Source organism: Protomyctophum parallelum, assembly GCF_964188405.1.
Source record: "Protomyctophum parallelum genome assembly, chromosome: 7".
In the NCBI taxonomy this organism is placed as follows: Eukaryota; Metazoa; Chordata; class Actinopteri; order Myctophiformes; family Myctophidae; genus Protomyctophum; species Protomyctophum parallelum.
Window position 1 is genome coordinate 22,505,533 of NC_139705.1, and position 15,673 is coordinate 22,521,205.

Below are 15,673 nucleotides of genomic sequence, written 5' to 3' on the forward strand. Positions count from 1 at the left end.
CTCTTCTGTCTATTTTGTGTTAATGATGAGAGTGTTGTTATCACTCCATACAAGTTACAACCACCTTATTTACTCTGTCAGGTCCAGTAAGTCCAGGATCACTGGATCTATCTAGGAGAGAAATCAAAACTGTATCATCTGAGTATTTTAGAATGTATTGGTCTGGTGTGTCAGTACGACATTCCTCATTCCTAATGCATGAGTATTCCAAGTATTGTACAGTATAGTACAGTATTCAGTAGAAAAGGTAGACAGCTCAGGTTTCATTCACATTCACACTTTAATAAATTAATTTAGCACAAAGACTACAATGTAATGTTGGCTACATATACCATAATGCAATTTGAAGCATCCACATCATATATTGCACTCCAAGGCCACATCAGAGGGTACAAATTAATTTAAACTGCAATAATAATACTAAATACTATAGTACTAAATAAATAAATATCTTGCTGAAATGTAACATTCAGGGGCTTTCATAGAAAAATAAAATTTAAAATTTCATGAAATATATCCTTCCAGTCACTTTTCAAAATGTAGGCTTCAAGGCTTGTATAATAGCCCAATCAAAATATAATTTGTCAACACTTGCATGGCACTGCCAGTAGATTATCATGTTGTTTCACTAAAGCTTATTAAATCATATGATGAGTTATTCATATAGGTCTACGTCAGTTTACACAAACAACCAATTTAATTAAACCAGCTCAATTTTCATTCAAGTTTCAACTTTCAATATCAATAGCAAACACTGAACAAGTGAAATTAGCAGATACTGTAATGCAAATTCTGTGACTTTCAAAGTTAAAATGTACACAAAAGAAACAGCACATATCACACAGAATTGTGTGTACAAGCTTACAAATCAAGGCATGGCTGATCATTAGAATACCTCATATGACATACAGCATATTTTTTGGACTCTTATCCATAACCACAACATAACTTGAGGTTATCTATTCTAGCCCATCATGTTTAAAACAGCCAAGGAGGTCCTTGTAATGTGCATTATTGTGACAACATCAGTACAGAATGGAATTAAGCACCTAAGTGATTTCTGCATCCGTTTTAAGTTTATGATTTCTAGAGTGGCATTTGTGTGGCCATTCACTTCAATCAAAATCACTATCCCATTGGCATAGTTAAGAGACAGTCATGCATTATATATTGCAAATCAGGGATAACAAGTACCTCTTAAAATTGACATCTGTTAGACGATCTATGACACCTAGCTAGTCACAGATATAGTATAAACTGCATACACCAGGTTTGGATGGAAAGTCGCCATGTGTTACATCTACTCTTAGTTACCCTATACCTACACCTTATGGGAGCACAGCGATGTATGTTTATAGTGTTGATGACGCTAGATCACACAATGAGGCCTAGGTCCTTGTCATGCTAGAGAACGGTGATAAGTTGTGTACAGCTTCAGGGTAGAATGGCGAGTGCAATGTGCATATTTTGTTTTCTAGGGATACACAATACATACTGTACATGACCATGTTATTACTGGGCACAAAACTGTTATGTAATTTGAGTACCGGTAGATGATTTTTAAGTTAGATTCAAATCATCATCTACTATTAGAAAAATAAGAAGTTACATATATAGTTGAACAAATCATAAAAAATAAATAAATAATAATAATAATAATAATAATGCATTTGTGCATATTTTGCATTTGTTGTTTTTCTCATAGTGAACATTTGAACGAGAGAATGATTCTGTAACACAGGGCTGGGCGGGCATGACATTTGAAATTATAGTGTGTTGGTCACTTTTCATATTGGTGCATCCCTAGTCTATACAATATATAGACTATATAGACACTTCCCTTATATATATATAAGGGAAGTGGAAGGGATCAGTCTCTTTTTGTTCCAAAGATTTGGAGAAAGAAGGAGAAGATGTAGATGATATCTAGGTAGATATTGAGAGTGGCAAAGACATACTCTTCTGGACTCATGGCGTAGCGCTTGTTCCCCATCAGGAGCTGTGTGTCAAATGCCAAGAACTAAAACAGAAAATTAAACACAAATTAAAACATCTCGCTGTAGTTTCTGATTGCCTACAATTTGCAGAATAGTAGCTCTCTGATGTGTACAACACTGTCACTTACCATGGTAAACAGTATGGCCCCCAAGGCAGCATAGACAGCATCCAACCAAGGTACCTGATGCACAGCAATGTACAAAGTAAAAGAGATTATAATTATCCAATTTTTCTTTTTTTCGTATTTGTAGTTTTTTATGTATTCAAAGGTAGTATTATGATAACCTTGAAACCAGGCGAATGTGCCAGTGCAAAAAAAATGAAGCCTTCGTTCTTGCCCCGTTCGGTTGTGATTGGATTTCCCTGCCCTCGAAGTTGTGGGGCACCAATCAGGGGACCCAGTATATAAATATTGGGCAGGTTTATCACCAGGGGCATTTTTTAATTTGCCCCTTGGAAATGCAGGTTCCACACAGATTCCAGATTCAGAATAACGTGTTCCTTCCACGAGCTATGTCCGTCCGGGGCGAAACTCCCCCCTGTCAGGTGAAAAGACTCCTCCTCATGTATAGAAGGAGGCATGAGGTCAGTCCGCTGCCCCCCCCCCCCCCCCCAGGTTGGCAGAGGAAGTGTAGCGCCCAGGATTACATTAAATAATTGACACTGGGTGAAAAAAATGGGTTGCAAAAATCGATCCGCAGCTGGGTTGCTTACATCAGGCAGCTTAACTATACGGTCAGCCTTATGCAGTCTGCCATGTTTTTAACCTTCTGTAGTTTTAACTTAAACCCGCCTAAGGGTTCAGCCTATCTATTGATAATATGATTCCATTAGTTTGAACATGACAAGATTACACTACTTGTATTTTTGAATGGAAAGTTCTTGCTTACATAGTTAAAGGGAAGGACAAAGGCCAGCACCAGTCCAGAGATGAACAGGACCATGGAGAAGACAAAGAGCACGCCGTGGCATGATGTCACATCAATCTGGATAGGACACAAAGCATGTACCATCACTGAATAAATTACATCACAGAAAAGAAATGTATAGTACCAAAAACTATAATATTGTCGTAATTGATTACCAAAATGAATTGAATAATTAATAATTAGTAATAATTTACAAAAGTAATTTGTCAAAGTGAGGAAAACGGTAGACTATAAATCATAAGAAAACAACATTTGTGTACCGTCTTTGTTTTTTGTATGATTGTGGAAAAAAGAAAAGATGTATGACACGTTTGTCTAAATAAAAATATCTTAAAAAAAGAAACTATTCATTCACACCTTAGTTTGGAAACTGAAGATAGTGACAGCCAAACAGACCAATGCCGTGATGCCCAGGCACATCGCCACTGACTTGGTGTTGTAGAAGCTGTTTACAAAGACAAAGAATTCAGAAAGTTTTAGAATAGATGTTCTGGCTTCCTGGCGGGGAGAACAATAAACATAGGACAGTGAGCAGACCCACAAGTTTACCTGGACAACATTCCTGTCATGTAGGACAGGGACAGTGTCTGCAACAGGACAAGAGAATCAGGTGAAAATGCAGGTAATCCACTTATATCAACTCTCAACCCTCTTTACAATTAAAATTAAGGCAATTAGCAGACCCACTATAAAGGTATTCAAGTTAAATCTGACTTGCCTAAGCCTGCAGTGCAGACACACTGTTACATGTATTTTTTCAGAATGGAAAAAATTATTATATATATTTTTAATACAGACATATCATATCGACATTGGTAATATCGGTTATCGGCCATAACAGGCATCGGCATCCCTAGTTGTGAGACATGGTGAGGGGTAAATTGAAATAGAATGCACCAAGTATAGAGGGCGTAAGACTCCAGTGCCGTACCCCTTATCCCTAACTTTGCCTATGTTTTTATTTTTTTTGTCATCAAAGTTTTTTAATGATTTTAAATAAAACATACAAAATCCACATGGCTTTTTCAAAATAGTTCAGGAATAAGGGTAAGGCACTGGTGAAATAGTGGTTAAACTGAAGTGATATTGATAAATTCATTGTATTCTGTGGCACTCCTGGACTTGTCACGTCACCCGCTTTGAGAAACCTTGGTGTAGAGTCGACTGTAGAGGCTCCCTACTAGGTCTACTAAAGTTTAGTTTCACACCTTTAGTAACTAAACTATACTATACGATACGATACGATACGATACGATACGATACTATACGATACGATACGATGCAATACGATACTAACAAATGGTCATTTGTCTTTATTGATACAAATATTTATTTATAGGGGGAAATATGCTGGATGTGGCACTTACAAAAATGGCAAGCAGAATCAGATTCCATGGAAACACTCTCCTGTAGGAATTAAGAATGATGAGTCAATGAGAATGATCAGACATTGAGTTTGTCATATTTTAAGTGACCATGGTCTGAAGATGTTACCTGGTTAACCACCAAAACAACTTACCTAGGAGCAGAGCAGCAAGAGATGGTCAGGTACGTGACAAAGAACACAGCACTGTGTTAAACAAAAGAATAAACATTAGCTATGACACTGACCAACACTGTATAGATACGTTTTCTGTATACATTTATCCATCAAAAAAACATGACACAAACACTACACAGTCATGTGACAAAGCATAATTATGTTGGTTTTATAACGATATATATTTGATTTTTTTATATACTTACAGTACATAATAAACAATAAATAATAATTTGATACATTTACTGTTATTTAGACATTTTGACAAAAATGTTGACATGTGTGCGTGTGCATGCGTGTGTGTGTGTGTGTGTCTTACTAAGAAGCCCAATACCACCCAGGATTGGCCTGAATGTACTCCCTGACAGGTTCACTAAAAACAACAGAGGCAGGTATAAATGCACAACCCAGGGATGTTTGTTACACCAAAACAGAAAGAAAAATGAATAAGATGATGGAATATTATTATTATTAAAACATGCAACATCTTACAACACTCACCAAAATGTGAAGAGAGCCACAATGGCAAATGTGACAAATAGCTGGATCATCAAAATGGCATAAACCTGGAGGAAGACAACTAACGGTGAAAAAAAGGGTTGTACACACAGCTTGTCATGGAGCTTCTTACTGCAGACATTTTGCTCTTATGTCATCTTCAGGGGTGGAGTATAACCAAAGAGGGTTTCCATGGATAATAGCTACTTAGTAATAGTTAGTTTAACGCATTAGTGTGGTTGCAGTAGGCAACCAGACATAGTAATTGCTCAACTTTATTCTGGATAAACCTTTTCATTCCGTATAAACCTTTTGTGACGTCATATGGTCTGGTCTCTGCATCTTGTTGTGATTCCGCACTAGAATAACATTTTGTTGAATTTAAAGGACGATGACACCCATCTCCCATCAACCCATCTCCACATAATTAAAACTAAATAAAATGGTAAAAAAATTTGTCTCATAGGAGGGCTGTGGAGACTTCAGAAACCTGCCTAGCAGTGTTAGGCAGGTTTTGCTTTTTTTAATTTATTTTGTATTAACGCGAGAACAATGGCTGCATGCTAAACTTTCCAGGAATAGACAGCTTGGCTTATTATCACATTGGGGAGAAAATATATATTTATTTTACTACCTGAAGGTTTTTAAAAAATGCAAGGGAGTGGGCAAGACAAATGTGAATGTGAATTGTTATTAGAAAGCTGAAATCTGAATGAGAATGATTATGATATGATTGAAATTACACTTTTTTGAGATGCCTAACTTCTAATAAAAATATTAAAGGGAAAACATGGTACCATATTATAATGAGCAATAGTGAGGACCCAAATGGCCAGCGTGTGAATAGTCAATGAATGTTCATTGACAATCTAAAACCTGACAGAGACAGACATGGGTGTTATTATTTCCATGTTGAAACCTGAAATGCTTAATTTACAAACAGTGATTTGTTACCTTGCGGATGAAGATCCTCCTGATGTTTGTGTCGTCCCAGTTGTACTCAGTGAGCATCTCAGCATCACTGTAGCAGGGACTGCTGCCACCTATGAAGATAATTAACAGTATTCTAATAGTACACCTTTTTGTGTCCCCTAAAGCCCTAACCACACCAGAGGGTCGCCATGCAACTACTTGCAACCATTATTCCCAATGGCAGTTGCAAGGAGTTGCATTGGTGTGGTTTTTGTTAAATGGTGCATTTTTATATAGCGCCTTTATCCAAGGCACTTTACATAGATTGTACTTTCACCCATTCACACACACACACATTCACACACCGATGGCGGCGGAAACCATGCAAGGCACCAACCTGCACATCAGGAGCAATTAGGGGTTCAGTGTCTTGCTCAAGGACACTTCGACACTAACTCTGGGAGCCCGGGTTCAAACTGGCAACCTTGCGGTTACCATCCGGCCACTCTAGTTGCAAGGAGTTGCAGCTGGTGTGGTTTGGGCCTTAGCCAACATGTACTATACATACATGACATGCATTTCAGAGTAAGTTGAGTGTCACAATAAGGTAGATTCATACCAGCAATGGCTTCCTCATAGCTGGGAGGAGCAGGGGCCGCAGCAGTGGCCTCACCTGAGGAGCCATCTGTGCTCTTGTTTGCAAGTGAAAGCTGATAACAAAAAATAAAAATAAAAATATATATATTAAAATATTAATTTAGTCTGTAAACAGCAATACATATTTCTAGTGATAGTCAATCGGCATTCATCTGACTCAATTTACATTGCAGCACAGCATCATTGATATTTTGATAGCCTAGCCAGTGTAGCCACACATGAATATTTATATTTCAATGAAAATTTCAATGTACCAGTCAAACTTTTAAATATCCTAGTCACTCAACCTCAGAGGCAGGAAAGAAATATGCCTAAAAATAGATTGCAGATGTTTGGTAACAGAATGTTGCTAGAGATTAAGTTTGACGTCACATAAGATTAGCTCAAATGAAGCAGCGAAGCTGGCTCCAGCTGCTTGAAGATGAGAACAGAACATAGGGCAACTTCTTCATGTGAGCTTGGCTGATGAAATAACTGCTCCCAATAACTCCTTGGACTGTACCAGATGAAGGGAAAGAATCTGGTCGTCATGGTGATTAGACATGGCGAAAACAGTGCCTGTGACGCATTTCAGTCATATATGAAATCCAGTTAAACTGGATTGAAACGGGAAAACTAAACAAAAATCACAAAGGCTTATCAAAACCTTGAAAGGTACCACATCCTCAGAGAAAAGAATGCTATTAATAAACTGGATGGCAATCCACCATATGATAGCGATCAATTTTGTCTGGAATCGAACGCCACAGATATTTTAATTTTAATATGCTGCATCATAAAAATGCCAGAAAATATTGTCATTTGACATTTATCCGAAGCTTTTGTCACAAAATCTAGAGGTATTCACAAGTTAAAGCCATTGCATCACCACAAAGTGCCACAGTGAGGGGCATGATGGATGTAGCTTAAAATACACATTATCATCCAATGTTTATTACATAACATTCTGGCCCAGATGTATACCCAACGATGACGGTCATCCTGTGGGTATTTAGGATTGTTAGCTGTCAAAGGAAAGATTGGTTGAAGATGAGTTATGATTGAAACAAGTACCAACCTTGCCCTGCGTCATGATGTCGTCTGTCTCTCAGCTGCGGACGACTGATGTGTTTTTTTACGATGAAGCGAATCAATGCCCTCCTCGTCTTCCTGCCTCGATCTGTGCTTCAGTTCCTCAAGTCTAATAAAACAGTTGAGAGGAAAAATAGAAATGACGATGGTCCTTTCTCTTCTCAGATTACGCTCCTCTTGACCAAACAGTGGTGTAATCCAACAGCAACGCAGTTCTGACTCCAGCACACACCCCTCCCTCACCCATGGAGCAAAATTCTAGCAGCATCCAGGTGAAGCTGCGACACAGAGAGAAGCTTGGGCTGTACCACTCCGTCTGGAAAAGAAGGGGGAGGACAGTTGCAGGCAATGTGCCGTACATATAAATATATAAAGCGGAGCCAGAAAAGACGAAAACTGAAATTCTTGGCAGCAAACATTAGAGGCTATTGTGGGGGATAAAACGTTCAAGAGACATCACTGTTATAATTATTAATGACAATAAATGAATAATGTATGTAATTCAATTCACAAATTAGAAATTATTATTTCACATGCATACCAAACAAAACTAGTCGTATCTTTGACTTTCACAAGTTTCTAGAATGGAACAAAGCTCTAAGATTTGGTTTATAATATAATTACTATCTTCAAGTGCATTAAATCAGGGGTTTTCAACTGATTGTGAACAAGGGACCATCACACTGACTGAAAATCAACCTGAGGGCCACTGTTGTGTTGGGTGGAGATATTGGCTAAGATTTGTGCTTTTGTTACATCCCATGTGTATACTGGTACATACTGGTACATCCCACTGTTTCTCAACCAATGGTCCATTGACTACTAAGAATTTCCTTATAATAATGAAACCAGACAATCCGGTGAACTTCCCCCTCTTGAGATTCTAATGCCCTCTTTTTCTGTAGAATTTCTTGACTTCCGACTTGTCAGTAAATGACTACATGGACAGTCATCCTAGGTCATTCTCAACTAGTGGAAAATAAAATTAAATCAAATCCTACATTTCTAAATGCATGGTCAGGGACCACATGCAATACCTTCACAGACCATCTGTTGAAAACCCCTGCATTAAATAAAAGATGTGATCGTTGGGATGTTAATTCTCTTGCTAATTTGATCATCTTCATTCAAATCCATTAAAAACCAACCATTTCATTTGGCCAGTGATTCTGCACAAAACAAGAACACCTTGTTTATGATTTATAACACCTTGTATTATCCCCTAAAACACTTTAAGTGAAATAGTTTTAATGTTAAATATATTAATACAAAATAAGGATACAAATGTGATATTTATGTGCAATATATTATGTACATTTTCATAACATGGTCACATTTGGAATCAAAATATCTTCCTGTATTTTCCCACATGAGAATATTTTAAATGAATACATCATAAAAGAACTGTCATGTTGATCCATGCTTATTTCCTACCTACCAACAGCAACTTTATCCTAGGTCTGTAAAATAATATATTAAAATAATCTGAAATTGGTGACCAGGTGATATAGAGCTTTATTCTTGATTTGTATTTTGTCGCATTGGCAGTGCTGTGGCGGTGCTAAAAATAGCAGATCAACAGCTCAGTGTGTTGCGGATGGAATGCGTTGGAATACTGTAGATCTGCTATTTTTTGACTCAACAACTGACTCAGGCATTTCCTACAACATTTCCAGTAATGCACTTTATAGATAACTTAATTAAAGTATTACTTCACCCATTTTCAACTTCATATAATTAGCCCTTCGCTAAGTCCCTGCCCAAACCGTCCTTGTCCAATAGGCACGTTAGCAGCGAAGAGACAGGTCAAGCTGTCCTTCTCACCTATTGATAAATGACAGGATTTCTCTATAAATAATGGGTAATTTCAGAAGCAAAACCTTGAAAATGTCTTCTAAATCTAGTCAACCAGGCCTGCAGTAGGCTGGGCAAATGTGAATGACATTATTTCAATAAACTAGAAATACGAGGAAATGACAGAGGGAGAAATCAACTTTTAACGACCATGTTCATGTTGTACAGTAAGACTACGGTCATCACTATTATTGCCATCACCTGGGTGGGTCAGTGTAACTTTCCCGACGTTAAGCCATGTAAATGTTCAACAACACAGCCATGCAAAATAACATTGACAACTATGAGGTGGCTAAACTATTTGGATTGGCAATTTGGCATTGGACAATCCCTTTTTGGGTGGGAGAAGGGCTAATTGGGCCTCAATAATGCTCATTATACTATAAATCTATAAATCTACTCTCCGTCTCAGAGGTCTGTGGACAGTACAGAAACCCGCCTAGCAGTAACATCATCAATGGGGAATCCAAGCTAATAGAAAATGCAGGCTTTCTATTTCTGGAAAGTTAGCATGCTATTATGGAAGCCATTGTTCCCACGTAAAATAAATATAAATGTAGTTTGGAAAAACAACTGCCTATTGACGATGTCACTGGTAGGCAGGTTTCTGAAGAGCCCTCCTCTGAGACACAGACGGAATTGACAATAATGATACCATATTATAAAGAGCTTTAGTGAGGACCAATTATTTTAAGTTCGGTTGGAAATGGGTGAAGTCGTCCTTTAAGTAGTACCATACAGACAATCATGAGTAACATTTTATTGTAACAAAAGCAATACATTCCCAAAATGACCCAATATCCAACAAAGAAATAAATATAAAACTTGAAAGATAACCAAACTTTGGACCACGATTTGTGTTGATTTTGGCTGATATTATTTCAATTTTCAGTCATTTCAGTCATAAGAACATTAAAGACTTCAGACAAAGAACCATTTAAGTAGTCCATAATTTATTCTGACCCCTCCCCGAAAACACCTATCCGTCCTGACCCCTTATCTATAATTTATACATTATTATAGTGATTATGGACTTAGATGGTTCTTCGTCTCAACTCTTCAGCAGTAACTGGACATTGGGATAGCCATTCATGTCACATCTCCCCCTCCCCTCTGGCTCCTTCGAGTCTCAGATCTGTGTCATTCCTGCCCAGGGTGAAGAGACTGACCACAGCCAGGAGAGCAGCCAGCATCATTAATGCACAGCCCGCAAACATGTGTCTGGTGCCACTGCCTCCTTCCCCTCCGCCTGTCCCTGAAACCTCCCCATGGAGCGCCAGCAGCCCCAGGCAGGCCAGCAGGTGCAGAGGGACCCGGAACCAGGCCAACACCCCGGCCCGCTTCTCATCAGGGATCACCCTGCCCTGGAGGAAGCTGACTGCTGGGAAGTAGAGGCCGCAGGCCAGCTCCAGCAGCAAAAAGGCTAGCAGTGATTCGCGGGGTCTGGGCTGGCCCGGGACAGTGGAAAACGTCAGCATGAAGAGGGAGAAGAAGGCCATTAGCACAGCGAGGCAGAGCAGGTGTCCAGGCTGTAGACGGTAGCGACTGGAAGTGGCCAGACGATACAGCAAGGAGCCGGCCATGCTGGCAGCCATTAGACAAGAGAACACTATGCCCAGCGGCGGACCGTGGGGATCCAGCACCGGTGTCCACAGGAAGACGAAGATGTAGAGCACACTTTCAAACAGAGCCTGCACACCGCCAAGGAGCATGACCCTCCTGTCCGACAGCAGGCAGCGCAGTCCCTCTTGACAGCTGCGCCAGAACCTGGCCCTGGCCGACATGCGAGCCGCATTGGCAGAGCCGGCGAGGAGTGGCGTGCGTTTGTCTCCCTCCGTGTCTCCCTCGGCCTCCTCCCTGCCCCAGTCCGTCAGCACCACCCAGCCGCAGGCGGCCAGGCAGGGCACGGCCAGGAGGAACGGGGCCACGGGGCCCAGGTGGAGCCACTCCGCCAGCATGTTGGCCACCAGCCCCGCCCCCACGGCCAGCCCGTGGTTCCAGGTGGCGGCCTTGGAGAAGGTGCCGGGGATCCACTCCTTGGGGAAGTCGCGGACGTCCACGTGCCGATGCAGGTACCAGGACTCGAAGGCGGTGGTGAGCAGAGACGTGGAGAGACCGCCCAGGACACGGCCGAGGATCAGGACAAAGTAGTCCCTGGACAGCTTGGTGAGGCAGCAGGCAGAGTAGGAAAGGCAGAAGAGCAGGCACGTCTTCCGACGACCCAGGGCCTGAGGATAGTAGGGTTGTCACAATAATTATATAATAATCGTCTAAAATCGCAATTATTTGAGGTGATCACAATTATTTTGTCATAATCGTGTCTATGTTTTGGGTTTTTTAAGATTTGTTTATTGACAATGCAAAGTTTGCAAACATCAGAAATTCAGAATACAAAATTACAGATTTTCTTTTTTTTAAACAAGACAAACTGAAAAAACTATAAACACAATAAACACAATTTAAATCGTTGATCGCAATTATTTCTGTGACAATTAATCGTCAACTTAAAAATGTGGTAATCGCGACAGCCTCTTTCTTACCTGAGGGAGCCAGCCCGCCACGGGGGCAAACAGCACACAGGAGGCCAGGCCGCACACGTACAAGATGGCTATCTGAGACTCCAGGAAGCTGTAGTGGCGGTACAGCTTGTACAGGTAGGGGCCCTGGAGCCAGTCCGACCACAGGGCCAACAGGTAGGCCCGCAGGAACAGAGCCTGGAAGCGGCGGAAGGCCGGGTTGGCCACGGCCGTGGGGTCATGCTGGGGCGGGCTGAGGCGCCGCGCCGCTATCTCTAGGCCGGCGCAGATAGCCAGCAGGACTATTATGGCGAGATACACTGTCACCAGCATGATGTCATGTACACTCACTCTCAGCCCCACTGGCGGCGGTCAAACCCAGAGGATGTCCGGCGGGATTATTTTATTCCACTATATCTATGATCTCTATATATTCCTCAAAACCTGTTAGGGAGACAGAATGGACAGTATAATCCAGTGGTTCCCAAAGTGGGGTCCGGGGCGGGACCCCCTGGGGTCCTTGAGGGAGTTCCAGGGGGTCCCCAGCTAAAATGATTTAGCCCTTATGGGTCTGTAACTCTGAGAGTGTACAAATGGAACCAAAGGGTCCATTTGGTTCCAGTTGTACACTCTCAGAGTTAAATTAACATTACTTTTACAATATAAATAGGGGTCTCAGAGATAGAAATGGGGGTCTGTAGACTAATATGCATGTCAAACTGGGGGGTCCTTGAAATTAAACGGGTTGAGAATCACTGCTAGAGCCGTCAAAATCTTCTCTTATGGGGGTCCCTGGCATATTATCTTTTCAAATGGGGGTCCGCGAGATAATTAGTGTCAATTTGGGAGTCCTTGGATCCGACAGGAAGTATGCATATCTCCAGTAAATACACAGTACCCTACTATATATTTTGGTATATTATGGTCTCATCCTTTAGGCAGTATTTATTATCCTTTGCAATGTGGTTTGCAGCTTACTTTTAACTATATCTGCAGATTCTGCACCTTTACACTTTTCTTTTGGGTTCTAAAGAGTTGGCCTTAGAGCCACTATTTTCAATTTATATATAGAGTCCTTAGCTTGACATGCCCTTGCAGCCTCATCCTTTAAGATGCGGTGGGCGTGTCTAGCTTGACTTTAATCATTGCGACAGAGCTTGTTTCTTGTTGACATGCCCATATCCTGTTGTATATAATACGCCTCTTGATGACCTGACGAAGACCCACAACAAATAAAGAATTTTCCTGGGAGCAGTGATTCAGTGTGCGGACATGATGGACATCCCTTCCTTTTCAATTTGGGAGTCCGTGACATGAAAAGGTTTGGGAACCAATGGTATAATCAATGTCATGTTGGGGTAACAGCACAGACGGTAACCATTCATATATCAGTCCAAAGGTAGTTGTCATTATCAGGTATAAAGGCTTGACTGATTGATGAACAGTTCAATGTTCAATTCAACAAGGTCTGAGGATTTAAAGCCAATAAATCCCATTGGCTGGTTTCCATTGGGGTCCTTCATACTCAATTCTAGCCCTGGAACATGACGTAACTTCACCCTGGTTTTTGCGAACGCTACATTTACAAATAATTAAAATATATAAACATTCGCATTTCAAATATAAAGTACTCACAAAGTGTCCCACGGGTGTTAGTTAGTATCAGCGCCAGCGATTAGAATTTCTGCATCCCGCGTTGTTTAATAAAAAGCATTTTTATCCGAGGTGTTATTTTGCCATTGGCTTTCAACTACGCGCCCCTATCGGTCGGGAGGAGGGTGGCACTCAGTGTGTTCGATATATGTAGGCTGACCGCCCTGCCAATACAGACTAATAGGCGAGTGCGCTCCCGGTGTGCAACTGTGGATTTCCCAAACGAACCCCGTTTGAAAAAAGTAGCCGGGGAGCTCGGACAAAAATGCTTTTTATTAAACAACGCGGGACGCAGCAATTCTAATCGCTGGCGCAGTGGCGCTGCTACTAACTAACACCCGTGGGACACTTTGTGAGTACTTTATATTTGAAATCGGAATGTTTATATATACGGAAATCTTGTAAATGCAGCGAGCGCAAAAAACAGGGCAAAGTTACTGCATGACTGTCATGATAATCATCATGGCAGTCATGTTCCAGGGCTAACTCAATTCATACAGTACTATGCTAAAAAAAACATCATATAAACGGTTAGAACTCAAAAAGAAAAATATGTACAATGTACAGTAAAGTTTTTTTGGGGGGGAGGGGTAGAAGTTGACCTTTTAATTGCTTAATGGCTTTAATTTAATTGCTAAGTGAGAACTCAGATAAGAGAGCACGAATGGTGCCATGAATGTCACTGTAACCAAACAATAATAATAATAACAAATACCCAAGTCTATAAGTATAACAGGCTAGCCGGGTTAGCTTGCTTTCCTGAGTCCCAACGTTAATGTGTGTCACATTGCTATCACATGCTATATAATAGCTAACGTTAGCCCTTGAGTTAAAATCGTAAAGCGGCATCTTCATCCTTTTTGCGTGGTGGTGATACATGATATATATAACAAAAAACGCTCTTACCATCCCGTTTAACGTTGGCTCCACATTGTTAAAACAATGCACTAAAACGATAGCATCACTTATGGTTGGTTGGAGACAGGGACATAACTATAGAGCACAGAGAGCTGTCACCACTTTCAACCCCCCTATGCTTTCAACTTCCAACCAGGGGGGCAGTCAGCCAGATATTTCGTGAAGCCTCATTTGAAATCGGTAGTTCATATAATGGCCTGTTGTGGCGCTGGACCGGACCCAAAAAGCCCCATAGCTCCATAGAGGCCCATGTATTTTGGCCCAACTTCACCTAGACTGTATTACCTTAATAAACATGGTCATGAATACTTTCTTCTTCCAGTCACTAGTTTAAAGTCTCATTTCTAATGTCATAATATTCTTTTTGGAAAATTATGGTCCCATTAATTAAAAAAATGACCATAAAGAAAAAAAAACATCGCGTATGTTCTGAGGGGCGTGGCTACCGTTACAGTCTATGATCGGGATTCCCCTCCCACTCGAGTCAAAATAAAAACCAACGGAGAAGAAGGGGGGAAGTCCCGCCTCGTTGTCTGGGCAGCCAATGACCAGCTGGTATACAAAACGGAGCCAGCCAATGGCCAGCTGGTACCAAAGATGGCGACTTACATCAGGAATTAGCATATTATTACAGGCTTCATTTTACGTTCATGTTAGACCCGGGGAACGCTTTGTCCATATTTTTTACAGTCTATGCTTCCAACACATCATACACTTCCGTGAATTGACCTACATTTACCACAAGGTGGCAATGTTGGCCGTTGTTTGTTTTTACAGCAGTCAATAAGAAACTGAAAAGATGCCCTACCTGCAGAGGGCATAATTATGTGGGATTGCCCCACTGTCATTCTTCTTTTTAAGTTCTCTAGGCCTATTTAAGATCAACAGATTAGAACTAGAAATTTACCAGAGAAATATAGATTAGAACATGCCCTAGTGGAAGGATTCTGTCCCAAGGAGCTTGGGGTGCACTACAGCAGTGGTTCCCAAAGTGGGAACCAGGGGTTCTTGAGGGAGTTCCAGGGGGTCCCCAGCTAAATGATAGTTTGGAACATAATGGACCCTTATGGGTCTGTAACTCAGGGTCCGTTTGGTTCCATTTGTACACTCTCTAATGGCTGCATTTG

General features: G+C 40.9%; 2 protein-coding genes across 2 annotated transcripts; both read right to left on the reverse strand.

Moving 5' to 3' along the window:
- Positions 1-323: 323 nt before the first annotated feature.
- On the reverse strand, positions 324-7,829 carry LOC310862461 (protein lifeguard 2-like). The gene is made up of 12 exons (XM_083770386.1): positions 7,592-7,829; positions 6,497-6,587; positions 5,920-6,008; positions 4,969-5,033; positions 4,787-4,840; positions 4,447-4,497; positions 4,295-4,334; positions 3,477-3,514; positions 3,285-3,372; positions 2,889-2,984; positions 2,126-2,179; positions 324-2,020 (listed from the first exon to the last, which is right to left on the reverse strand). Exons 1-12 carry the CDS (start codon positions 7,604-7,606, stop codon positions 1,871-1,873), a joined length of 831 nt encoding a protein of 276 aa, XP_083626512.1. The 5' UTR covers positions 7,607-7,829; the 3' UTR covers positions 324-1,870.
- Positions 7,830-10,204: 2,375 nt separating this feature from the next.
- On the reverse strand, positions 10,205-14,672 carry mfsd5 (major facilitator superfamily domain containing 5). Its single transcript, XM_083768484.1, has 3 exons — positions 14,535-14,672; positions 12,000-12,419; positions 10,205-11,687 (listed from the first exon to the last, which is right to left on the reverse strand). Exons 2-3 carry the CDS (start codon positions 12,306-12,308, stop codon positions 10,554-10,556), a joined length of 1,443 nt encoding a protein of 480 aa, XP_083624610.1. The 5' UTR covers positions 12,309-12,419; positions 14,535-14,672; the 3' UTR covers positions 10,205-10,553.
- Between the last annotated feature and the right edge of the window lie 1,001 nt (positions 14,673-15,673).

Coding starts and splice junctions, on each gene's coding strand:
- mfsd5 (XM_083768484.1), bottom strand. CDS start 12,308: ATGCTGGTGACAGTGTATCTCGCCATAATAGTCCTGCTGGCTATCTGC. Junction 11,688..11,999: donor TGGCGGGCTGGCTCCCTCAG/GTAAGAAAGAGG, acceptor TACTATCCTCAG/GCCCTGGGTCGTCGGAAGAC.
- LOC310862461 (XM_083770386.1), bottom strand. Junction 5,034..5,919: donor GGAGGATCTTCATCCGCAAG/GTAACAAATCAC, acceptor GTCTTCCTCCAG/GTTTATGCCATTTTGATGAT. Junction 2,985..3,284: donor TCTTCAGTTTCCAAACTAAG/GTGTGAATGAAT, acceptor TGTCCTATCCAG/ATTGATGTGACATCATGCCA.